Here is a 27,767-nt window from a genome sequence, read left to right on the forward strand (position 1 = left end):
AAATGGAAAAAATGTGTAGTTTTTATTGAAAACAAAAATTGGAATTTAGTTCATGCATTAAGAAGATTATAAAATAAAAACAAAACAAATAAATAATAAAAAATCGCAAATAACTAGTACCACCTTTGAAAGTGTAAAAATTATTTAAAAAATATATAAAACTTCAAAATTTTGAAATTGCATAATTTGAAAGTAATTACATTTAAAACTGTCCTGCAGTATTATCAAAACGACTACTAAAATTTTATGAAGACATTTTTATATTTTAAAATGTTTTAAAAAATCGGCTAACAAAATGCCCAAAATTCATGTAAGTTCTAAAAAAGAAAATTTTCAATTAAAATTGAAAAATTTGCAATATCAATTAGTAGCTATTGTTTTCGAATTCTTTAAAAATAGGAAGGGACAGACAGATCATTTTATCATGGAGAAAAGTGCATTGCTTATACATTGACATTTGGTAATGTGGAAAATATGCCGATCTTGCTTTGTGACGCCTATATCAAACAGTGAACATATATTGCCCTTTATATATTTTAAATACCAAATTTAATAGTCAATTCACTTGGATTTTTGGTTGAAATTTCAAATAACAAACAATTGAGGGATTGGCCGTGGCATGGAACTTTATTATCATAAAATGTATATACAGCAAAATAATAAAAAAGTGGTGCCAAAATGTATGAAAACTTAAAAAATAGAAATATGGGTGGTGCCATTATATGGGACTTATTTCAAAATAGGTACCTATATTGTAATTTCGCAAAAACATCAAATCAGGAGATACAGTTATATGATGCATATTCCTAAATATTTACTGATATTTCCCCTTCTCAATAGCAACCAATATTTGAGAATTGTGAACAGATATAACGGAGTTCTAAAGGGGTTAAAATTTTGTTAAAGGGATTAAAAATTGATACTGATTTATATCAGTGCTAACAAAGTGGATCCATATTTATAATAATCAGTCGGAAAGATTTCAACTCATTAAGAATCACAAACTGCAGTCTGCCATTTTGTTAATTTTTGAACGAATTCAATAATCCATGTACTCTTGTATTATTTCAAATGCAGTTAGAATTTTCGGATTCCGATGTTCCAGTGAGGAGATATCATGCTCGCCATCGAAATTAAGGACTTTCCTTTAATAAGAAAAAAAACAACAACAAAAAATTGTTGTAAATCATTTTCTCTTCATTTAAATCTTGAAAAATACACTGGTGGCCAAAACTAAAGCAACATAAATTGCAAACTGGATAAATAAATAGGCAATTTATTTATTAAATATATATATATATATATATATAAACGTAAAATTTATTTTGAAATTAAAAATATTGTATGGAAAACTAAGTTGACCCAATTTTTGCATGGTCAAAACTAAAGCAACTTTTTAATTTATTTTTATAACTAAGCAAATTTTGCTAGTAGTCGACAGCATAACCATTATTTTTGATTACGCAGCGCACCTACGATGTATTGTATCTATAAGATGCTCAATTTGATCCATGGCGTAAGGATCTGATGATTGGTTGTGGTGACCATTATAAAACCCTGAATTTTGACCCCGCAACCTATCTTTGGCATGTTATCGACGCCAACAATAAAATTTTGAGCGTCTGGGGTCGAAACCTCCAATACTTTCTGCTGAGACGCTCCTTTATTCTCATTCTCCGGCAGGGTCATTCGACTTAGTTTTTCGGGCAGGGTCTTTAATGAGACCTTACACCGTATTCAACGGCATTACACCATATTCAATGTCGTGTCTTTGGTGATTAAAATTACCTAGAATAAAATTGAAGAAATCATCTTGACTGGTGAGGTTCATTTCAACATCAGTTTCGACGTCGACAAGCAAAATGTTCGCACCTGTGACTCGGAATACCCAAGAGTTATTGTTGAGAAGCCTCTCCGTACACAAAATTTAACTGTTTGGTGCGTTTATATGGTTCGACGGGGTCATTAGACTTTGTTTTTCGAAAATGAGGTTAGATTGATCTAAAGTTATGATTAATGGATTGCGTTATCAGAAGAGTTCGATGGTATTTATAACAGTATCGCCAAATATTCGGTTTTAGGGAGTTTTTGACACGTTCTTCAACCGAATTGGCTGTAACTCAATGATCAATATTGGTCCACAAATGATCAATATTGGCTTATGTTTGGGGTGGTGACACCCAATATTCGATATTTGGATGGTTTTGGGCACATGTTAATACCATGCACCACACTGTGGTACATAGTATTATGTCTTTGTGCATATGTTTGTAACATGCAATACGAAACGAGATACATTTTTGAGTCGATTTATGCGTGTCCGTCCTTCTGTTGGTGTTAAATTGTAAATAAAGTACAGGTCGCATTTATAATCCGATTTGGATGAAATTTGGTGCAGCTAATTTGTTTAGGTATAGATATAGCTCTCATATACATATATATATATATTTTTTTTTTCGTCCGATTTAATGTAAATTGTGCACTAAAGACCCAATGTTTGGCCGATTGACACAATATATTGAAATTAATATAATTTAATCTCGTAAAGTTTTCTTGAAATCGGTTCAGATTAAGATATAGCATAGCTTCCATATATAATTTTGATCTATTCATGGTAATTGTACACCTAAAGGGTGTCAGATTGAGCACACCGAACAGCGTGTGCCAAGTTTCCTTAAAATCGATTTAAAATGGTTTTTCTAGAATGGCATGTGTAGGGATTGACGTTAGTCGGTTTACATATAGATAAAGGTATTTAAGTTCGTTCAAATGGCCACAAATGATTTATAGTCGGCCCAGTCCGACTTTACTACTTTCCTTACTGTGCTTATCTCATTGATTGTAATTTGTTATTATATTATTATGATGGAAAATCTTCCGACTAAAAATTCTCAATGTTGGTCCACCCCAAAGGTCAGTATTTTGGGGAGCTTGTTTCCGGTGAATAATGTTTATTCATTAAATTGGGTGTTTTTAGCACGTTTTTTACTCCTTCTCGGGACTATGGATACGGTAGTTATAACCGATATATCTTTATAAATAATTTTGTCTGTTCATTATTTTCAAAGCTTGATAGAAAAGTTTGTTCTTAATTTTCTTTTTTCAAAACCACATACATATATTAATCCCACACTCCGACGGAAATGTTGATTTCAAATTTCAGGATTCTAGCTCCATTTGTACCTCCAAATTATATTTGTGTCAAATATACACGCTTTCAAAACCATCTCCTTAAATCATCTTACTTCTCAACCTTAATTCGCATTCCAAATTTCCATTCACATGCTACGAAATTGTACCAAATTTGGTACATTTTAGTACTTTTTGGAACTTGTAGTTCGAATGTCAAAAAAATCCTTTGCTATATCTATTCTACACTCCATCCGTGACCCTTATTTCAAAATTAAGAGTTCCAGTTCTACCGGTTCGCGAAATAGAAATGGAACCACATTTAGTTCTAGTTCGAATTTCCACAAACCCAGCCTTATCTGTCACCTTTGGACCAAGATTGACCCTCACCCTAAATTTCAAGATTCCAGCTTCAGCCGTTTCGTCTGGGCGTTGATGAATAGTTAGGTCAGTCATTACTGTTTTATTAGTATAGATATGTAAAATAAGTCTCCGATTTCAGTTTGACGTTACACGAAAAAAGAAAAAAAAAACATTGTTAACCCTGTTCACAGATTTAATGCAACTATCCTAAATAGGATATGCACAAAATTTGACATCGATACATCCTTGCATTTGGGAGATACAGTACATTCTTTCGGAAAAATTAAAGTCCAATATCAAGAAAACCAAATGCAAAATTGTCAGAAAAATCAATTTATATTATTCTCTATATTCAATTTTACAAGAATCAAAAATAATTCTGAGGGTAGAATTTGTACAATTTGAATACGAAGCGATTTAAATAATTTGGACTGTATACACAAATTAGTACTGTACACATATTTACCCTCTTCTCTATATTGAAATGCTCATAACTTTACCAAAATTTTGAATTTTTTTGATTTTTCTTTTGATATGTGTCGTCCATAATCAGGTCTTGACATATGAAATCCAAATAATACATATCTACTAGCTGCATATAAAATATAAGCTCTAAAACATTTTGTTGCCTGTGGGCAACATTGGGCCACAAAGGGTTAATAAAAAACATATTTTCTGTATGGCCGAAATATAACGGTACCGTCCCATTGTCGGCAATTTTTAATGTTAGACCCATTTTCTAAGCGAAGTTTCTGTAATTTGATTTTTCAGGTTTTTGGAGAGGAGCACATATTTACAAAAAATGTTCAATGTTGCTCCATGTTCCGACATAACCTTCAGACGCAATGCCAACAGAAGTGGCTGTAATATAGCTTTTCAGGTTGTTGGCTGCTGATTCCAGAGTATCAGCACATCACTTTTTTTCCTATAAATCCAGTAAGAATACCTGAAAAAAGAATACAAAACTGTCAGCTAATTTGCGAAAGGAATTATAAAAATTCCACTGAAACATTTTTGTGTGATCAGTATTTAAATTATGATCAAACTTAGCGGACTTTGGCATAATAAATAATGTGTCTGGAATTTTTCTAATCTTTTTTTCCAATATTGTGTTTTCATGCCTGATTTTCAAAAAATTTCTCAACAACTTTCAAGAACATTTACATTTCTTCAATTATTCCCCATAAATTCGATACAAATTGCAAATTAACGAAATTATTGATTTACTTAGCCAGATTGTATTCTAAATTTATACACACATCTATTTTGTTTTAAAAGAAAACGAAACTTCTGCTCCCATCCATCCATGTGTTTAATGACTCAATATTTTCCTAATTTATTTTTGCTACTTCTTTTTTTTTCTTTTGCAAAATAAATTCTATTTTCAATACATTTTTAGCATCAAAAACATTTCTTTCTCTATTTTCTTTGGGGTTTGTTTTATTTGATTTTTTTATTTTTGCAAATAGTAAAGTGTGAAAAGAAATGTGAACCATTAAAAAAGCCGAACCGAATAATAAACAACCGAATGTGCTCTATTTGAAGTGTAGTGAGGATGAGTGTGTATGTGTGTGAGTTAGCACGTGAATAAAATGAGATTGAGTTTTGTACAAAAAAATTGCCATAAAAATTAAGAGAAGATAATCGATCAGGGATCCAATATGGTTTTTGAGTTTAAAATTATGATGGATCCCATTCCTAATGGGGTTTGGATGTGGTGATCAATCATATCGTTGGCTTAACGTGAAAAGGCAATAAGTCCACTTTTTCTAGAAATTGAGTTTTTGATACAGACATGTTCAATAAGTAAAAATACATCGATTTAAAAAAAAATCAATAATGTCCTTTTTTTGTAGTAATGAGTGGCCGTCTATTTTTTCCTCTCTCCTGCAAAATTTGAAAATTTGGACTTATTTCCTTTATATGTTAATCCACCCGTCGAAAAATTAAAGGGGGGAGGTGTGTATTAAGACCAGAAAGGAATCAACATTTTTATTAAAACCCCTTAAATAAAATAATATTTTAAAACTTCTCGTATAAAAATTTTAGTGGTTTAACAAAAACTGTGCAGCAATCGGAATCGCATTTTTTGTGACATCATTGCAATGCGCTTCCATAAATGGCGGATTCAAGCCACAGCCACTTTACTGATAGACAAGCCATTGATAAATAAATGACTTTATTGTTCGTTAAGTGACATATCACTTACACAACATGATACTATGAAATGCATTCACACTTCCGTTTGGTTATATTCAAAACGAACTTGAATATGAATATATTTCGCCAAAGACAGTCAGAGGCATTATTTTGAAATTTTTGGAAGATGTTATATTGGATATTTTCAGAGGCCTATAAGATCTGCATTTTTTTATTGTTAACTCTCTTGAAAACATAATATTTGTTTTATTTCAAATAAGTAGATGCTTAGTCTGTCCTAAGTGATTAAGCTGTCATCTATCGTTGTCTAAAAACAACGCCACCTTGAATTGTAGTTGAGCAATGGTTGGAGTCCCTACTTATTTAGTGTTGCCATTATTCTAGTGGCGCTATCCAGCCCTTTCTATGTTGTTTTGTCCCGTGTAACCGGCCCGCCATCTATCGTTGCCTTGAAACAACGGATCTTGGAATTTGTGGGCAGTGATTCGGGTCATAACTTTAAATGTCTTCTGGGTGGGGCTATCTCCTTCCATTCATATTTTGTGTTATGCTCACGAGCGCATATTAATGTCGAGGTTGAATTTAGAAGGTCTTGGATATTAGAGGTCATCTGGATTGGGATGTAAGCCCGTTTTTAAAAATATTCGAAAAATTCTTTGAAAGAAAAGTTCCTCCTCCAATGGGATTTGAACCTTGATGCCGTGCGTGATCCGATCGATATGTGACATACCGTTAGATAGAGGCATCCTTCTTCCACCAGCATATATTCGCTAGTACACGAACACTTGGCTGTGAAATGGGTTCGCTCTCGTTGAATCTCGCACAATTTGAGCATCTTTAAAAAAAAAAAAAACTTGTCGAAAAGCATTTGACCATCTCCCTAAAAAAAACCCTGTCGAAAAGCACCTTGAATAGCAAAATGTTTACCCTGTTGAGAACATATTGTTATTTTTTTATTTCCACTAAGTAGATGCTTTTTCTAATGTGTCCTGTCATATGTGAAGCGGCTGTCATCTATCGTTGCCTAGAAACAACGCCTCCCTTAATTTCTCCAGTGGTTCGTGTCCCTACTTATTTATTATTGTCATTATCCTGTGGGTGGCTCTATGTGCTGCCCTTCCTATTTTATTTGGTCCGCTGTAGCCTGTCCTATGTGATGAGGCCGCCATTTATCGTTGTCTAGAATTAAAGTCTCTAAGAATTTGTTGGCAGTGGTATCGATCATTGTTTTAATTTTCTTCTAGGTGGCGTTATCTGTTGTCATTCGTATTTTGTGTTATACTCATGTGTTGATATTAATGGTGAGGTTGAATATTAGAAGGGCATGGGGGCTTCGGATACATTTCATCTGGAGGAACATTTGTAAGAGAATTTAAGCCACTTACAAATGTTCGTAAAACACTTTGAACGAAAATTACCTTTTCTAATGGGATTCGAACCTTAATGCCGTGGGTGAATCGATAATGCTAATCGGTATGTGACATACCGTGAGTTAGAGGCATCTTTCGGTTGATCTTCGCCAATGCATGCACATTTGGGCATAAAATAGGTTCGCTATCGTTGGATCTTTCACAATTTAACTCTCAAATTGGTTCTCTTGGAGCTTCAATAGACAGACAAGCTAAATCCATCGAATGTTCTCCTGCAAAAAATCCCTTTAAAGCAAATAATCGCCTGTTTTTTCGGCAAATGTTGACTCTTCAACTTGAGCAACGTAGGTCGGTAAGTTCTGTGTGGGGTACACCCTAATATCATTGCATAATGTCTTCGAAGAAATCGGAAAATCCAACAAACGAAGATCAAACGTTATGCACCATGGCCACCTCTTTAATCGACTAGGCGACTATCACGGCTCGAACATGGATTTTTTAAAGAATATTTTTAGGCGACTATCATTACTAGAAATGCGGATTTTTTAAAGAATTTTTTAGGCGGCTATATCGGCTAGTAGCGCGGATTATCCCAGCTATAAGCGTGGTTATTTTAAAGAATGTTTTTAGGCGACTATCACTGCCAAAAGCGTGGATTTTTCAAAGAATATGTTTAGGCGACATCAAGCTTGGAGTTTTTTAAATAATATTTTTAGGCGACTATCACGGCTAGAACCGTGGATTTTTTAAAGAATATTTTTAGAGCGACTATTACGTGGATTTTTAAAGAATATTTTTAGAGCGACTATTACGTGGATTTTTAAAGAATATTTTTAGGCGATTATAAGCGTGGATTTTTTTAAAGAATATTTTTAGAAGACTTCCACATCCAGCAGCGTAGATATGTTTAAAAGAATATTTCAGATAACTATCTAGGCAGGAAGCGTGAATTTTTTAAAGAATATTTTTAGGCGACTGTCACGGCTAGAAACGTGGATTTTTTAAAAGAATATTTTAAGGCGACTATCACGGCTAGAGGCGTAGATATTTTTAAAGAATATTTTTAGGCGACTATCACGGATAGAAGCATGAATTTTTTAGAACATTTTTTAAGAGAATATTTTTAGACGTCTATCTCGGATAGAAGCATGGATTTTTTAGAGAATTTGTTAAGAGAATATAGAAGCTTGCAGTTTTAAAAAAATATTTTTAGGCGACTATTAAATTTCGATGTGTGGATTTTTTAAAGAATATTTTTAGGCGACTGTCATGGCCCGAAGTGTGGATTTTTTAAAGAATATTTTAGTCGACTACTATAGCTAAGATCTTAATATAGTTTATGAATATTTTTCAGAGTACTATTCGATATGCTATAATGAATTTTTAATGGCATTTTGGATTATTTCTTTGTTCTCTTTCAATTTGAGATTAAAGATCGAAGTTTTGCAATAAAAAATCAGAACTGTTATTATTTTTTATATAAAAGTTATTTGCTAAATCCCATAATCTATTTGAAAATAATTATGGTCAAATTGTGTCTAATTGTGGAAAACCATAGGAAATGAGTAACACCTTTTTGGCCCATCCTTCCAAATACTGCATAGCCAAACTAGATAGAAATGCTCCTTAATAAAACAAAATTAGACTGGACTAATTTTAGTTAATCATGCTTACTAAATTTTGTTGTAAATCAAAAAAGAATTATTGGTTGTGTTTTTTTTTTTCATTTTGCGTGTTTGATTTCATTTTCGCTATTTTGGTTTTTGGGAGTGCCTATCGGTGACGTCTTGAAAAAGACATCACACATTTCGACATTGTGAAACTTTTGGAAGAAGGGACAAAGGATGTTGGCAATTAAGTAATAAGACGTTATTTGTTCTTGGTCTAGATTGTTTGGGAATCAGTCTGAGGCGTTTCATATGACTACTGGCAGTTATTGTCCCGCCTTCCCACACTTAATTGAAAATTTAAAATTAACAGAAGAAAAAACATCTCACATTGTGGCACTCCTAAAATATGTGTCATTTTGTTGCCTTGTAACATTTTCAGCGTAAAATGTGTGTTCACTGAATGGACACACCTTTCCTTCCTTCCTTCCATTCGTTGCCTATTTTAGTTTTTTGGGACATCATCACAGAAAATAATCATTAATATTCTCCAAGCAATATCAAATTAAAGGAGTAGTTCTTTTCCTTGGAGGACTTTAGTTTTATTTCGTTATGTTCATGGTTTCCATAACAATTTGTTTGTTTTCTTTTACTTTGTTTACTTTTTAAACACTGACTGGCACAATAATTCGCCAGCTACCCGCTCCTGTGCAAAATAACTTTGTTTTTAACATACTGACATACTGCCAGGAAGTGAAAAAGTGGGTGACAAGTTCAAGGACATTTACCGGGTAGAAGCCATGAACAAAAAGTTTTGGAGTATTTAAACCCTACGCAACTATGTTGTATTAGATGTTTGTATGGTATTCCAGAGTTTGTAACGCCACAAAATATTGGTCCTTGAAAAAGTCTCATGTGGCATTCTTTAAACAATTCTCGCTTCTAGTTGTGATAGTCCTCTGAAAATTGTCATTGACCTTTGAAAACTATTTTGTAACCATTTAAACTGTTACTCTGGGGACGTAGGGCTTTCGCAAAGCATCGCCCTCTTACTCGATTAGTCCTTGTGTTTGTTAATCATTGTTATTTTTTCCTGCTAAGTATATGATTAGTCTGTTGTAGCCTGTACTACGTAATTGGGGCTGCCATCTATCATTGCCTAGAAAGAACGCCTCCTTGAAATTTGTGCAGTGATTGGGGTCATTGCTTGTTTAGTGCTGTCATTTGGCACTCTCTTCTGCTAATTCTATTTTGTGTTATTCGCGTGTGTTGATATATAAAATATCCAAGCTGCTGGCTTTGACAGTCCACTGCAAAAAAATATCCTTTTCAAAATCCACGCCTGCAGCTGCGATACCCACAGAAAAATATTAAAAAATCAAGATTCTTAAAACAATCACGCCTACAGATAGTCTTCTTAAATTCTATAGAAAATCCACGCTTATGGCTGTGAAAGTCTAAATAATAAGTATCGACATTTTACTACATAGTATTTTTTACTCCAGCTAAGTAAATTATTTTTCTGTTGTAGCTTGTTTCAAATTATGAGACTGCTATCTATCTTTGCTTAGAGACAACGCCTCCTTGAATTGTGTTCAGTGGTTGTGGTCCTTGCTTATTAAGTATAGCAATTTTCCTCTGGGTGGTGCCTCTCCTGTCATTTGTATTTTGTGTAATTTTATGTGTTGGTAGGTATTAGGATGGTTGGGGTCTCCACCCCTGCAGCCATGATATTATCAGAAATGTCTGTCTACGATAATCCTTGACTTAAACTTGACGTTTTTCCTGTTAGGAGCACATAGATTTCACAGATCATCGACATCTTATTCTATTCGACCTTATGTTAGTAAGTAAATTATTGGTCTTCCGTAGGCTGTACTATGTGATTGGGGCTGCCATCTATCATTGCCTAGAAACAATGACACATCCCGGAATTGTTTTGCAGTGGTTGATGTCCTTGCTTATGTAGTGTTGCCATTTTCCTCAGGGTATAGGTATTAGAATGGCAGGGGCCTTTGGATGCATTTCATCTGGAGGGGGATGTAAGTATCCCCATGGAAAATATTAAAAAAAATATCCAAGCATGACAGTCCAACGACAAAAATATTCTTTACAAAATCCACGTCCTCAGCTGTTATATTTGCAGAAAAAATATTTTAAAAATCAAGACTCTTCAAAAAATTCGCCCCAAAAGCTATCTTTTAAAAAATATACTTCAGAAATCCGCACTGCAGTGCGGAGATGTCCACACTTATTTTGTATGTCCAATTTCCTCTGGGTGGCGCTATCTCCTGCCATTCCTAGATTCGTTTGTTGATGCCGTGATTGGTTATTATTATTGGTTGATGCCGTGATTGGGCTGCGACGAGAATTTTAAGACTTCTTTACAAATATTCAAAAACCACATTAAAAGAATTTTTCTTCTCCGCTGGGATTCGATTCCGGGACCCATTGGTTTGTAGTCTGTCACATTATCTACTGCACTGCGACACTCTCACCTGTGCTGCGTATGTCTGCCGTAGCCTGCCTTAGGTGATAGTGATGCCATCTATATTTGTCTAAAAGCAATGCCTCTGTGAATTTTGTGCATTGGTTTGGATACTTGCTTATTTAGTGCTGACATGTTATTCTGCCTGGCGCTCTTTGTTTTGATGTAGATACCAACTTTGGTTATTCGAATGTCAGGGGGCTTTGGATACATGTCATCTAGAGAGGGATGTAATCCTTTTTTTGATGCTTCGCAGGGATTAGAATCCTCACCCACTGGTTTATAGTCCAGTACAATGCGCCACCGCCATCTGGCTGTTATAGTACTTTTCATAAAGAAGTCATAGCTTCTATATTTTATAATCCTCTGAAACACATACTTTAAAAATGCGCACTTCTAGCGGTGATACTCCTTTCATAAATATATTTTAATAATTTAAAGATTATGTTGTAAAAAAAATATTATTTAAAGAATCTAGACTCCTTACTGTTTACAAGAATTTAAAAAAATCTGACTTTTAGTTTTCCTGATTTTTTCCCACCCTCTTAATTATTATTAATATTTTTTGCTTATAATTTCTAACAAATTGCTTTTATGCAAATATGAATGCACTTCGGCTGTTCTAGTTCTATGACCGACTTACATAAATATTCTTATTCATTTGCTCTCTGTGTTCAGCGGCATCTTGACGTTTCAGCTGGTGTTTGTTCGCTCTGTCACTTCTCTATATTAATAATTTAGTTGTTGTTAAATTTGATTTTAGCAAAAATGACCTGGGCTTTGGTCTATTGCCTTACAAATCCGAAAAATTAATTTTTGTGTTTCTTGTACAAAATCTTAAATACCTATAAATACATTTGAGTGGTGTGTTTTGGTTTATTTGGGTCATGTGGGAATGTTTTCGGGTTATTTGGCAAAGCGAATATGGGTGACAATGAAATTAGCATAAGGGCAGATTATAAAGGGCATAAATAATTTTTGTTTAATAAAAAATAAATTGTTTTCCTATAGAAAAAATTTCTGGATTGTGGGTAAAGGTAGGAGGAGTAATAAAAAATTGTCTATAAATATAAAATAGCTACGAAGTTACATGGAAATTTTATAGGGATCACTGATTTGGTATAGATGTCGTCTCCCTTTCGAACAATTTCTATTATTATCATCGCATCCAACAAATATAATTATTCATCCATGAAAGGAAATTTATTGGGGGGAGTTGTTGTGGTAAATAAATTAAATTTCTAGTTAATTTTGTATGTAAGTGAAAAATACTCTTTAAATGGGGTGTGAACTTTTTGGGGCCCATAGATTTTTTCGATAAAAAATTACACAATATGTACTGAGGCCTTTTCTATAGAACTAATTTTTCCTTAGATTTCCTGAGACCTCAAGCGATTTTTTTAGGAATGATGGTGTCAATGAAAAGGCTGAAGTCTCTTTTTGTCTTTAGAAAAAATCGCTGGAGCCTCAGATTACTGAAAAAGTTTATTCTATAGAAAAAAATCGTTGGCATTACTACACTTGAAGTAATTTTTACTAAAAAAATGCAGGAGACCTCAGTATATCTGAAGCAATATTCTTTTTTCTATAGTAAAAGATTACTAGATAACTGTGTACACCTGAGGCAATTTTTTCTATGAGAAGTTTGCTGAAGCAATTTATTCTATATAAAAAATCGCTGGAGGCATCAGTACACCTGAGTCCATTTTTTTCATTTCGCAGGAGACCTTAGTACAACTGAAAAAAAAACAATACACCTGAGGCCATTTTTTCTACAGAAAGGGAGACCTCAGGACACTAGAGGCAATTTTTGTCTATAGAAAAAATCGCTGCATGCTTCAGTTAGATCTGAGACCATTTCTTCTATTAGAAGTTTGCTGAATCATTGTATTCTATAGAAACAAATCGCTGTAGACATCAGTCCATTTTTTCTATAGAAAAAAATCGCAGGAGACCTCAGTACACCTGACGCCTTTTTTTATAGAAAATAAGATCACTGGATACCTGAGTACACCTGAGGCCATTTTTTTTACAAAAAGAGAGACCTCAGGACACTTGAGGCAATTTTTGTCTATAGAAAAAATTGCTGGACGCCTCAGATCTGAGACCAATTCTTTCTATTAGAAATCGCTGGGTGCAGTTGTACACCTGAGTCCAATGATTCTATAGAAAAAAATTGCAGGACACCTAAAGTATTTTTTCTATAGAAAAAAGCCCTGCAGACCTGAATATACCTAAGGCAATTTTTTTCTATTGAAAAAAAAAATCATTGGAGGCCTCAGATAGTTCTGATGCCATTTTTTCTTTTAGAAAAAAATGTGGAGAACTCAGTTAGATCTGAAACAATTTTTTGCTATAGGAAAAAATCGCTGGGGCCCTTATTCCCCTCCGGCTATATTTCTATAGAAAAAAGTCTCCGAAGGCCTCACTTTTCTGAGCTGAGATTCGCTGGAATCCCCAGTTGCCAGGGTTTTTTTACTAAAAAAATCGCTGCAGGTTTTGGTCATTTTTGCCATAAAATAAATCTGATGTAATTTTTTTTCTATTGAAAAAAATGTTGAACTTCTGCTGCCTCTTTGAAAAAATCTTAAAAATTTTATTCCTGCAAATTCTCCCACAGCCCCCAAAGAAAAATTAACATTTTCTTGAATTTTATTATTAGAAATATTTGAATGTGAATTCTCCTTCAAGTCGCCAGACACATGGACCTCTATTTTTTTAAAAAAAAAAAAAAAAAAAAAAAAAAAAACAATTTTCCATAATTTCTATTTTCAATTCACTTGACTTCCCAGCAGACCCCCTTTTCCCTCCACCCATTTACCCAATACAAAATCATCCCAACAGATGCAATCCATCAAATGTTCATTAAGTCATCATCTGTAGCGTTTTTCGAAACATTTACATGTACATCATGATGCCATCTCTTAAGTGGGCACTGCGGGAGGAAGGGGGCACATTGGTTAGGTGGATGGTCGGACGCCCAAGTGTAATTAAATATCCCAAAAAAAAAAACGAATAGCCGCCAGTAAGGAAAATTGAATTGTTTTGCCTGATAATAATGATGAAGAAGATGATGCCACTGGCCGTTTTTCTCCATTTTTAACTGTTGCTGCAGCTCAGACTGCCGCTGATGATGATGATGAAATGCAGGTCAAATCAATTGGAAATTATTACAGAATAAAGATAAGCATTTCCAGAGACTCAGCCCAGTCGGCAATCTTTGGTTGGTATTTTTTTGTTTTTAATTGATGATCATTTTGCAGAAGAGTTATCCGACAGAGAAGACAAATTGAAATCTGAGTATTCAATATGATGGACGCTACTTCTTCTGTGTGTGTGTCTGTGTTCGGTTTTGAAGTGCCTACAATTTGTCTAGAATGTAATTGAATAAAGTGGGAAATGGAAATAGTTGAAGGGGGATGGGGATAACAGATATGCAGATTTTTTTTAAATCACAGAAATTGTTATTGATGGCAATGCCAGAATGGCATGAAGAGGATATGGGATTTTAAGAGGATGATAGAAAATAAATCCGCATTAAAAAATATTAATGAATGAAAGGGTACTGCAGGTCTGAGGATGGGTATTTTTTTGATGAGAAAAATTTTTTAATGAATCCAACACTAGAAATGACATTGAGAGGTAGAAAAAAATCCGCAAACAATTTAATGAATACCTACTTCAGGTCTAAAGACTTCTATATTTTCGATCAAAATTATATTTTTTAATAAACCTCAGCAACTTTATACAGTCTTTTCCTGCAGAAAGAAATCCCGAATCGATTATTTGATGCTTGCACCAGAAACAATATTAAGATTTCCTCTGAAAAAAATACCTCCCCCACTCCAAAAAAACACTTCATGTTATGTGACACTTTCGTACACAAATTTCCACTTTAAAGCTGCTATTTTCCGAAGTTTTATTTCACGGGATTTCTAAATATTTGTCCATAAAATTTTGTTAATATTTCCATGGACCAATGAAAACCTCAGCCACTCCAAAAATTGCTCGAGTTGAGTGATTTATGGCTGTGATTCTTAGGTTTCCTTTTTCTTTGTAGCCAAGTGATGAAAAGACCGGCATGTTGGCTATAGAAGATTGTGGGTGTGAGTGAGTAGAAGGTGAAGGAGAATCACAGGAAATAAAAATTAAAAATAAAAATATTGACTGTAAATATAAATAGCCACGAAGTTACATGGAAATTTTATAGGGATCATTGATTTGGTATAGATGTCGTCTCCCTTTCGAACAATTTCTATTATTATCATAAAATCCGACAAATATTGCCGTTCATCCATGAAAGGAAATTTATTGGGGAAGTTGTTGTGGTAATTAAATTAAATTTCTAATAAATTTTGAAATTAGGAGAAAAAATGTCTCCTTATATGGGGCGTAAATTTTTCTGAACCCCAGACATGTTTTCTATAGGAAAAAAATGGCTTCACATGTAGTCGGTCCTCAAGAGATTTTTTTCTATAGAAAAAAGTTGCTTCAGGTGTAATTTTTTGAAGATAGAAAACAAATAAAAAGAGTCACGATAATATTTTCTTAAAAAAAAGAATTATGCCCTGAACGAAAAAGATGCCCTTACTACAATTGCACTATCACCCATTCTTTTCTTTGCCAAATAACCCGAAAACATTCCCACATGACCCAAATAAACCACAACACACCCATCAAATATGTTTATAGGTATTGCTCATTTTTTTATAAGAAATATAAAAAAACTATCTCCTATTTGTGGGGCAATAGTCCGCAGCCTAGATCATTTTTGCTCAAATTCAAATTTAACAACAACCTAAATTATTAATGTTTTGAAGTGACAAAGTGAACAAACACGGTCGCAACGTGAAGATGCCTTTGAGCACAGAGAGCAAATGAATAAGAATATTTGTGTAAGTCGGTCATAAAACTAGAACAGCCGATGTGCATTCATATTTGCATAAAAACGATTTGTTAGAAATTAAAAGCTAAAAACAATAATAATAATTACGAGGGTAGGGAAAAATTGGGGAAAATTTAAAACATGAATTTTTGAGGTACTATCGCAATAAGAAGCATAGATTCTTCGTAGATTTTTAAATAATATGTTTGATAGGGGTATCAGCCCTAGAAGTGTGAATTTTTAAGGAATATTTTTCAGAGGACTATGAAAAGACTATGTGTGGTTTATTTGGGTCATGTGGGAATTTTTTGGGGTATTTGGCAAAGCAAATATGGATGACAATGAAATTATCATAAATGTCCTAAATAACGGCGTCCTAAGTTTTTAAGGGCACGAATTTAATTTTAATAAAACATATTTTTCTATAGAAAAATATATCTGGAGGCAAATTTTTATGGGAAAAATACTCTAGACGTCTGTGTAGAAAAAGCTGATAATCTCAGCCATTTTTATACCCTCCACCTGAATATTTTTTAACCGAATTGTCTTATTTGATGGTGTACCTTTCAACAAATATTATCTTTTGGACTACATTCTTTCAAAGTGCTTTTCGAATATATTCGTATAAGGATAATGTAACCTACATTATCCGCCAGTTGAAATGCCTCCGAATCCACCCGGTATTCTAATAAGCAACATTGAAACCAAAGTAGAATTGGTAGAAGATAGCGCCACCTTCAGGATAATGGCAACCCTAAATAAGCAATGATCCCAAGAACTATATAATAATTAAAATATGTGTCGTTGTTTCTAGGCAACGATAGATGGCAACCCCACCACTTAGGATAGTCTACAGCAGACCAATCATCTACTTAGCTCGAATAATAGAATAATGTTTAACGAAATTAAAACAAGGACTACTCGAGTAAGATGTCAATGCTTTACGTAAGCCCTATGCTCCCAAGACGAGTAACAGGAGCAAAAAATACGGATCTGATGGCCCTCTAAAAATATATAGTAATTTTTTCCAAAAAATTTTCAAAATTATACCTTTGCTTCTCATACGAATAACTCGAAATATTCATCGGAGACCCTATCATATAGCCAAATACCGAATTAGCTCCAATTTGATATTTAGGGTTCTCATTTGGTCGAAAATTTCGCTACCAAAAATAGCTGTAATTTGATATTTCGGATTATCATTGTAACAAAATCTTTACACAAAAATTTATTAAGGGGACCCCCCCCCCATTCTCGGGGTCAAAAATTTTTTTGATTTAATTCGAATCTACACTAATTCATGAATGTCCCTACAAAATTTCAAGTGAAAATCTGAAGAACTCTTGAAGATATAGCCTATTTATTGTGTCAGTGACGGCTAAAGGGCTTCTCAAACTTTAAACGCGTTTTTCTCTTTTGCGAATGGCGGACACGATAACTTAAAAACTAATAACCCAATCGATTCCAAATTTTTACACGTTTCTCTGTGAGTGTATAGCTATCGTATTAACTAGGATAAAGCCAATCGGTGAAGATCTTGCTTATTTTTTAACATGGTTTTTGGTCAAAAATCGGCGATTTTCCAAAAATATTTTTTCAAAGGTCCTCCATTTTGTTAATTTTAGAGCGATGTCAATAATCCTAGTTCATACGAGAGCCAGACATGCACCCTTTCTAACACGGTTGGAATTTTCGGATTCCGGGATTCTGGGATCTTCGCCGGTATACAACTTCTTCATCGAACACTTTCATATAAGTCCATGTTTATATATAGCCACCAATTTTCCACAATCTGAGTGTCTGTTCTTTGGTACTTCGTTTTCTTCTGGAAACGATATAAAAGTTCCGATAGATTTTTGTTATTTTGAGTGAACGTTCAAACCCCTTAGATCATGGTGGTAAATAATAGGGCCTCACGAACTAAATTAATTTTTACTTGTTCAATTTAAACATTTAATATTTTTCTATACAACAAATCTCTGGAGACCTCAGTATTCCTTAAGTCTCAGTTTTTTCTATAAACAATTATAGAAGCCTCAATGCATCTGAGGAGTCATCTTTTCTGTAAGAACAAGTCTCAGAGGTAATTTTGTGTACTGAGGTCTCCATTAATTTTTTTTAAAAAGGAAAACGACCACCGATCCAACTGAGGTCTATGATGATTTTTTTCTGTAGGAAAAAATGTCCTCAATTGAACTGAAACCCCCAGATAAAAGTTCCGATAGATTTTTGTTATTTTGAGTGAACGTTTAAACTCCTTAGCTCATGGTGGAGGGTGTAAATAGTTCGGCATGACGGACTAAAGGACTTTTTTACTTGTTTAATTTTTTCTATTAAAAAAAATCTCTGGAGACCTCAGTAAACCTTAGGTCTCAGTTTTTTTTCTGTAGGAACAAATCTCAGAGGCAATTTTTTTCAATTGTACTAAGTTCTCCATTAATTTTTTCTAAAGAAAAAAGGCCACCGATCCAACTGAAAACTCCACTGATTTTTTTCTATTAAAAATGACCTCAGGTGAGCTGAGACCCCAGACATTATTTTTCTATGACAAAATTGCCTCAAAATAGAACTTAAAAGAAAATAATGAATTCAGATGTATTGAAGGCTCCAGCGATTTTTTCTATAGAAAAATTGCCTCATATCGAATTGAGGCTCCTCAGTTTTTTTTTATAAAAAAGTTCAGTACACTTGAGGCCAACTTTTGCAATAGGAAAGTATCTCTGGTGGTCTCAGTACATATGATGCTTCAGTACACATGAACAATTCATTTTTTAAATAGAAAAAAAATCTTTTGAGACCTCAAGACATCGTAGGCTATTATTTTCAGTCCAAATGATCCTGGAGGCCTTAGTCATTTTGTTTTATTTAAAAATTACTTGAGGCCTCAGTGCACCTGGAGGTCTCAGTACACATGAGGCCAACTTTTTTCTACAGTAGAAAATCTCTGGAGGCTTCAGTACACATGAGGTAATTTTTTCAATAGAAGAAACTCTTTGAAGACCTCAAAGCACCGTAGGCAATTATTTTATGTACACAAGATCTCTGGAGGCCTTGGTAAACATGAAGTCATTTTGTTTTATTTAAAAATCTCTTGAGACCTCAGTATACTTGGAGGTCCCAGTGCACATGAGGTTAATTTTTTCTATAGTAGAAAATATTTGAAGGTGAAGTGCACCAAAGGCTTTTTTTTCTCCATAGAAGAAATTCTTTGGAGACCTCAGTGCACCGCATGCAATTATTTTCTGTATAAAAAATCTAGCCTTAGTAAACCTGATATCATTTTGTTTAATTTAAAAATCCCTTGAGTTCTCAGTACACATGAGGTCAATTTTTTTTATAGTAGAACATTTCTACAGGCACACCTGAGGCCATTTTTTCAATAGTAGAAATTATTTTCTGTACAAAAGATCTCCGGAGGCCTTTGTCATTTTATTTAAAAATCTCTTGAGACCTCAGTACACCTAAGGCATTTCCTATTCTATAGAAACAAATCTTTGGAGGTCCTCAATACTCTGGAGGCCTCAGTACACCTGACGTCTCATTTTTTATTGAAAAACAGCTCATAAGCAATTTTCACCTTCTTTACATTTAATAATTCCTTTATTTCCCCTCCATATTTACAGATCACAACATTGTTGCGCCCCCGAGCAACATACAAGACCTCAACACCGATACCGACAGCGGCAACAGCAACAATCCATCCATATTTGAATGTAACCAACAGTCAAGATATCACTTCAGATATTGTGGTGTATGCAGCTAAACCTTGCAACGCAAACGACAGTGAAATACCCAACAAGGAACCCGACTCCTCACATTTGGTATTTACAGAAGCTGCCACGGCAACAACAACACCAACAACAATAAATAATATTGAATTAATACCAACATTAGAATTTATAAGTCATACACCAGCAGCATCATCATCATCGAAAACCCTCTCGTGTGAACATTTGCAACAATGTCTGCCGGGTTGCTGTGTCGCCCATCATGAACAATCACCACCAGCGGAACAATTGTTGCAGCAACACAACGAAACGGCAGCAGAATCACGCCTAACATTTACCATTGAAAAGTCAGCAGAGAGTGAAAGTGAAGAACAGAAACAACAACAACAAGTAGCCAACGATTCCCCCTGCTCCCTGGATACCATTGAACTTTTACAGCAGGAGGTCGTGCCAACAGTAAGTCTAAGCGACACAGCTTCATTATCGACATATTTCGATGAGCCAACCAGCTCCATTACAATTGATATAATGGAGGGCTCTCAAAAAACCACAACAACGACTGCGGCCACCACCACACCAGCAACAACAACATCTTCAGCACAATCGGCTGCCATTAGCCGATCTAACAATACCACCAGCCAGAGTAATGTGCCACAACGAAGTTCCACAAATCTTCTTTCTAGTCTAAGTGATGAACCCAGCGATGAAATTGAAGAAGAAATCGAGGAGGCTCTAGAAGAGATTAGTGATGAACAGGTGGATTCCTTAGATTCTCTACCGGGACCAAGTAAAAAACCACAACCACCACACCTTACCCCAAAATCGGAACAAATGTTTGGCATTGATCTCTCCGATTTATCAAGTATTGGAAATTCGGAAAAACTATCATCGGGAAAGAGTAAAAAAAGTTCACCAAGTGATGAGGGTCAATTTAAAATCGACGACGATCAGTTATCGGGCGGTAAATTAGCCCAACATTTTGTTTTGGAGGACAGTGATGAAGTATCGTTGGGTCTACAACAAGATAAACATGAAATTCGTTCAGTACTACAATCGGAGGAACGGAGTGCCAGTCTGGGACTGGAGGAGGAGGAGGAGAATAACCCAGCGGAACAGAGTTTAAGTAATCAAAGTACCTCACATGATGTTTCCGAATTGCAAGAAGAACCTGTGGAAGATCCTGAATCGTTAGTGTCGGATGGAGATTATCCCTTGTCGTTGCCAGAGGGTGCTGGAGGGGAAAGTAATAAGGGTAAGTTGCAAAAAAAAAAAAAAAAAAAAAAAATGATGAGTAAACTTCGGGACACTTAAGGTTTTATTTTTATTATAAAAAAGACATCTTGGAGGTCTCAGGATAGCACAGTACACCTGAAGTCTAATTTGTATCTATAGAAACTATTCTGGAGAACAGGTCTCATTTTTTCAGTGGAGACCTGCATAGGCCTCGGAAAACCTGAGGTCTATCTTTTTGCTTCTGTGGTGGTCTCTTTTGAACTGTGGAGACTTCGGTAAACCTGTTGAAAGAGCCTCTGGAGGCTTCAGTCCACCTGACGTCTCATTTTTCCTATAGAAAAAATCTCTGGAGGCCTCAGTCCACCTGAAGTCTCAATTTTTGCCTCGGTGTAGACCTCTGTCGACCTGCCGAGGCCTCGGTAAACCTGAGGTCTCGTTTTTTCCTATAGAAACAAATCTATGGAGGTCTCATTTTCTTTGCCTCGGTGGATGCCTTGGTAAACCTAAGTTCAAATTTTTTTCAATAGAAAAAATCTCTGGAGGCCTCAGAACACCTGAGGGCTCATTTACTCTGGAGGTCTGTATAGAAAAATATCTCTGGAATTTACCTAACGGCTCATTTTTTCTATAGAAAAAATCTCTGGAGGCCACAGGATCCCTCAGGTATCCATTTTTCTATACAACAAAATCACTGGAGGCCTCGATACACCGGATTTTTCTTTTCTATAGGGATCTCTGTACCGGAAGTCTAAGTTTTTTTCTATATAAAAACAACTCTGGAGACCTCAGAACACATGAGGACTCATTTTTTTCTATAAAATAAAACCATTGAAGGCCTCAATACACCTGAGGGCCCCTTTTTTCCTACAAGAAAAAACCTCTGGAGGCCTCAGAACACCTGTGGACTCATTTATTCCTATAAAATGAAATGTTTGGAGGCCTCTGTACACCTGAGGTCTAACTTTTACTATTCTCGGGAGGCCTCAGTACACGGGGGTTTCGATTCTTCCTATATAAAAAATTTATTTTAAGGCCTCGGTACGCTTAGCCTAATTATTCAATAGGAACAAAATTGTCAAAGGCTGCGGAGGCCTAGTCAGTACACATTTTATAAAATCTCTGGAGGCATCCGTATATCCCAGACTTTTAAGAAAAACCCCTTCCTTTGTAATGTCTCATTTTTGATCAAAAAATATTCGATGGTCCCGTTTTTTTTCTTGAAGTCCTAATCCACCCTTTTTCTCCTATCTAATTGCCTACCTTTTATTGCAGATATATCCAAAAGCGTTCCAAAGTCGGACGCCCTACAAAGTCTCCAAAGTGACCAGGAAAAATTGGAGAGCCTTGAAAAAGAAAAACAACAACTCAAAGCCGAACTTGATCCCAAAATGCCAGCAGAAAATGTGAAACCGAATCCCGTAAAAATCTTAGAACCCTTGACAAACATTGTGAGTCCCGCTGCCTCGGAATCATCGTCACAAAAAATTCTACTCAAACCCTTGGCTAGGGTAACGGCAACCAAAAAAGCATCTTTACCCGAATTATTTGAAAATCCCGATATAAAACCCCTGTCCGGTTCATCATCGAATTACAGCGAAAAGGATCAATCAATGGAAGAGATGATGGCCTCAAATCCTTCATTGGAAATAACCCTGGATGATCATGAAATCAGCTCCCTGAATCCCAGTTATATTGACAACAACAAAACATTGATTGATGATTTGTTGTTGGAACAAAGTGCGGATAAAGAAAATCAAGATCCGAAAGAGGATAAATCCGGATCATTGGAAGTAAGTTCTCGAAAGACTTTGGAAAAGGCAGAATCCAAGGAAACAAGTCTAAATTATGCCACCGAAGATTTTGTTAAACCTGCAGATTTTCAACAAGTTGAAAGTTGTGGGGTCCTAGTCGTGGAACCCTCACCACCCATAGAAATTGTAACGGATTTGGATGAAAGTCTGCCCGATAATCCTGAGAAGCCATTAACCTCCACAAAAATTGATGATGATTTGGATCAGACACTGAAAACTGAAATTGGTGTAGCCAAAGGAGGCAATACCATGATGGATTCTACGGAGGAGGAAGATGATGAGGAGGAGACCGACTTGAAATTAATGAAATGTCGAATAATGGCTATGCGGGAAAACATTCTATCATCGGCAGAGTTGTCCACATCACCTGCAACCGTGAGCGGAGATGTTAACTCTCAACAACCCAAAGCCATGGAAAGGGTTTCCTTGGTGGAATTTGCCAAAGATGTCCTCGAGGATATAACGGAGGAGAGTGAACGTAACTCCTTGTCCACCCAGGATGAACAACAATCCCTGGCAGCTTTGGCCAGCAAATTGGAGGCTCAAGCCAAACAAAATGAAATGGAATGTAATTCGAATGAGGCCACTTCGACTAGTAATTCGGCAGTTAGCTTAAATATGATACAAATGTTGGAACAGAAGGTGGGAGAACTGCAACAAATGTTGGCCACCAAAGATGCCTGTTTGGCTTCACTAAATATGCAACTGGAAAATATGTCCCGCAGAGAATCAAGCGAACAATTGGGTTCGGTGTCGGGTAGGGAAACCAGTTCATTGGCCACTAACTCAACGGAATATAGGACCCTTCAGGAAGATTTTGGGCAACAGGTAAGCTTTTTTGGAAGAACTATATTTCTAGGAAATTAATGCATCTTTTTCCTCTTCCAGACCATGGATATCTATGTGGAGCTAACCAAACGTGATGAATTAATTGCCAAACTAACGGAATCCCTTCAGCAATCCTTGACCATACGGGAGAATCTGCAAACTGAAAGTGAAAAACTAGCCACCGAAGTTCAACTACTTCGCAAACAACTAACCGATGCCATGGACACGCTGAAACGCCCCTCCTGGCCCCGAGCCGATCAGGAAAGCAATTTCGGACAACGTATCTCGGAAATTTCTATGGATCTTGTTAGTGAAAGTGATGATGATTTCGAGCGGCATTATTTTACCGACAACGAAGAGAAATTCTCACGCAATTCCCGAGAACGTCAACTCTCAATGCCACGACAATTTGATTATATGCCAAATGAACCGGAAATCATTTCCACTCCCTTCAACAAACAAATTGAACAATTTCAAAAATATTTAACACCCAGTGAAGTGCGTCTCTTTTTTATGGTTCAAAAGAAATTCGATGATTATCTATGTCAAGAATTAGAAAAGCTGCGAATGAAAAGTGAACAGGAGCTAAAAATTGTTATGGATCAATGGGAGACGGAAAAGCGTGAAAAAGACGAAGAGATACAACGTCTTTTGTTGCAGCGGCAGGAACGTGAACTCAAACATAATCAAGAAATGGAAGATTTGAGGAAATATTTTGAAGCCAAATGTGCGGAATTGGAGAAACAGTAAGTTGGATCATTGAGAATGATAATTCTAATGTCGCAGGAAAGAGAAACAATTTCCTAAATTAATTCGGGAGAGTTAAGTGGCAAATCTGTATTCTAGAAATCTGAAAAGGACAATGTGCCTCTAAAACATGTATGACCTTCTAAAGACTATACTGAAGTCTATACGGCGGTCATACTTCTGATTTTTTATAGAGCTTCTCTTATAAATCTGAAGTCTACTCTTTAGAGAGTGCTTCTTGAACCAAAGGAATTTGATGTCGCTGATCAAGTTCAGCTCCTTATCAATATACCGTTGGTAATAGCAAATTTCCCACCGATACGCCTTCCTATTCAATCTTTTAAATACTCTCTTTGAACAAAAAATCAGCTGAAAATTTTCTACACAGAGAGGTGTCACTAACAACGGAAGACACTCTGAGGGTCTCCTTTAAAATGAGAATTTCTTTTGGTCTTCTGGAAGTTCTACTACAGATAGAATGTCTTCATACAACAGAAGGCCATTTGAGGATCATTCGTTGACAAAACGCCCTTTCAGAGACTTTTATAAAGAAAATACCTCCTGTATGTCTCCTTAGAGAGATGATATTTTAAGTACTCTCTCTAAACAGAAAAAAGGCAGAGGATCTCCTCTTCTGAGGGCCCTCTATAGAGATCCTAAAGCGGTTATACTTTCTGGAAATCCTCTATAAAGAGGATTTCCAAACTAAAGAAGTTTTGTTCAGGCTTAATCGCCAAGTCCTTACCATGGTACAAGGCTATGCCATGGCCGACTTCAAATCCTCACTGAATCCTTATTCTATAAAGCCGAATCCTAAAGATGTATGAGTCATCGGAAACGGGAAACAGCAAACGAGTCAACGCCAAAGAGATCCCTAAAAAGAAGAATTACCAGAGAGCGGTTAATTAGTGCAACCGGTTTATCTGGCCGGACAGAGACTCGATTACGGTCAAGGAGTTTATTCTAATTAAGAGGAACTATCCGAATGATTTTGCGAAAGACTTCTTAATTGATAGAATTCCTATATCACGTGCGAAGTCTGGCTAGCACCTCAGAGCCTTCAACTCCAACACGAATTGAGGCGGCTTATCCACCGAGATCTAAAAATCACTCTGATTTGTCTTGGTAGCTGCTGCTTTCTGTGGCGGGTGTTCCCTGAGGATTATATTCATCCTTTCAATCCTGATTGACAGGGTTATTGATCTAGAGATTTTCCTTTATACGTCCGGACTTCTCAATTCAGGCCATGAAGATAAATCCTGACACACCTATCTATAGGATGGCTGTTGTTGTAGCAGCCCTATTGCTGTTACAAAATTGTCTGAAGTGACAGACGTTGTCCGAGTAAGATTCGGGTCGTTTCGGATCGTAGAACCCCCAGTCGCAAAAACGATCTATAAAAGGAGGTGATTTGCAGTTCTCAGTGTGACATTCAGGCTGGATTAGAAATTTCTCCTTTTTATATCCCTTATATTAGGGGACCACACTGGAGCAAAGGAGCAGCACATTTTAACACAGACCGGCCTATCGATGTACAGGATGTCAACAAGGTTTCTTTATCAGATCCGAAATAGCAGTGGCAATGGCTGATGACATTTATAAACTAAAAGATGTGACCCCTAGAATATTGGGGTCATTAGTGAACGTAATAGACCTGCAGATCAGAAAAATATTGTTTTTTTTTTTTTGTTACTACAGGCAGGTCATGGTCGATCCACATATAAACATAACTCCCAATATACGGGTGTATTTGTATGTAATTCTATATTTCCCAGTAGAGTGAAAACTCCTTGAATGCAATTGACGTTATGGGTCTAAGTTTAGATAAAGTGTCCATATACCTTCCGTTTTTCAATACCGGTACCTTCTCAATTTTCAGTATCTTGAGAATTGTGCACCTTTTTTTAAACCAAATTGGATGTAGTTTAGTTTTTGCAGTTACAGTATAAACTTCATAATCCGGACCTCGACAATCCGGATTATTCGGTAATCCGGACTGCATTTCAGAACCCATTGCGTATCCTATAATCCGGATTGATTGACCTATTTGACTCAAAAATCCGGATTGTAAAGATACGTTACTTTTTATTTTAATAAAAAAATCGTTGCAAATTTAATTGAAAATGGTACCTATTATATACAAAGTTCATATTTTTGAAATGAATAATTTTCATTTTTAATAAAAACATAAAAATACTTAAATTATCACCAAATTAATATAAATTTAAACCAATTAATAAAACTCGATAATCCGGAAATCTCGGTAATCCGGATTGGGGGCTGCAATCAATTATCCGGATTAGCGAGTTTTTACTGTATGTGTAGGTAGAAAATGTCCTTAGAAAAAATTTTGGACATAAGTCCGGCTTAAGTTGGACAGATTTTCTATAGATTGCTTATATATTATATTCATATATTTCCTTATTCCTTTCTCGTTTATTCTTACCATTCTGCCCAAACCCCCTCCCAATATCCCTGCTAAATTATTTATTTCCAAATTTATGCTAATTAATTAACCCTTATCCCACTGAAACAAAAATTAATAATACTAATTCCCTTACTTTTTTCTAACCAAGCATGCCAACCAATAAATCCCACGGAACGCCTAAGTATTAACCCCAAACCCATAACCACAAAATCACAAAAATGCTAAAAAATTAATCCCTTTTTTATAGATTCTCCGATGATGTCTTTTCACAAAAATCCCAGCGGCAAGGTTTGTCCTCGCCTGAATCATCAGACCAGGAGCAATTGTCACTCGATTATAAATCTCCATCACTGCCAAGGTCCAAAGAAACCTCACCACGTAAACGTTATAGGGCTGAACTACTATTAAGTCCCTCACATCGACAAATGACACCCGGTAATGATGGTGTCGCCGAGGAGGTAACAGCAAATGAAGGATCACAGGTGGGTTCAGATTTCAATTTTTATTTTTTTAATGATATTAAAATTGGTTGGTTTTCTTCTTTAGTTGGCCTTGGAAATAACCGAATTGAAAACATTTTATCAAAATAAAATCCATGAAATTCAACGTTCCCAGGAAGAGAACATCAAGAAATTAAGTGATCGTTTGAAATATTATGAATCACGTTATCCAGAAGATGAATTTGTGGTAAGTTTGGAAAGGAGATTATTTATAATGTATATTTTGTCATCCATTTATTAATTTCATTACAAAAAAATGGCATGTTGTTTTGCTTAAAGATTTTTTATTGCATTCGACTTTAACAAAACAATTCACACTCACTAATTTCGTATTATAATCAGAATCAAAAGACAAACATAATCATGCTTTTTTTGGGTGAAGGATTGGGAGAGTTTCCATTAAGTTAACATTACAAGTTTATGAGAATCATTTATTTTACATTTCCATACGCGCCTGAAAATATGCTTCGTTTTTGTCGTACATTTCTTC

At 35.5% G+C, this 27,767-nt stretch overlaps 1 protein-coding gene across 1 annotated transcript in view; it reads left to right on the plus strand.

The window, feature by feature from the left end:
- Positions 1-295: 295 nt before the first annotated feature.
- Positions 296-27,767, plus strand: part of LOC133323755 (A-kinase anchor protein 9) — a gene marked incomplete at its 3' end in the record, with an annotated part of 86,817 nt that continues 59,345 nt past the window's right edge. Inside the window, exons 1-6 of the mRNA XM_061532676.1 lie at positions 296-310; positions 19,626-20,982; positions 22,236-23,602; positions 23,663-24,348; positions 27,025-27,259; positions 27,324-27,464. Of these exons, the coding sequence (XP_061388660.1) occupies positions 296-310; positions 19,626-20,982; positions 22,236-23,602; positions 23,663-24,348; positions 27,025-27,259; positions 27,324-27,464 (3,801 nt within the window). The remainder of the gene's footprint in view (positions 311-19,625; positions 20,983-22,235; positions 23,603-23,662; positions 24,349-27,024; positions 27,260-27,323; positions 27,465-27,767) is intronic.

This window comes from Musca vetustissima, unplaced genomic scaffold, assembly GCF_032173495.1.
Source record: "Musca vetustissima isolate MV318-11 ecotype Yass unplaced genomic scaffold, APGP_CSIRO_Mvet_v1 utg28465, whole genome shotgun sequence".
NCBI lineage: Eukaryota > Metazoa > Arthropoda > Insecta > Diptera > Muscidae > Musca > Musca vetustissima.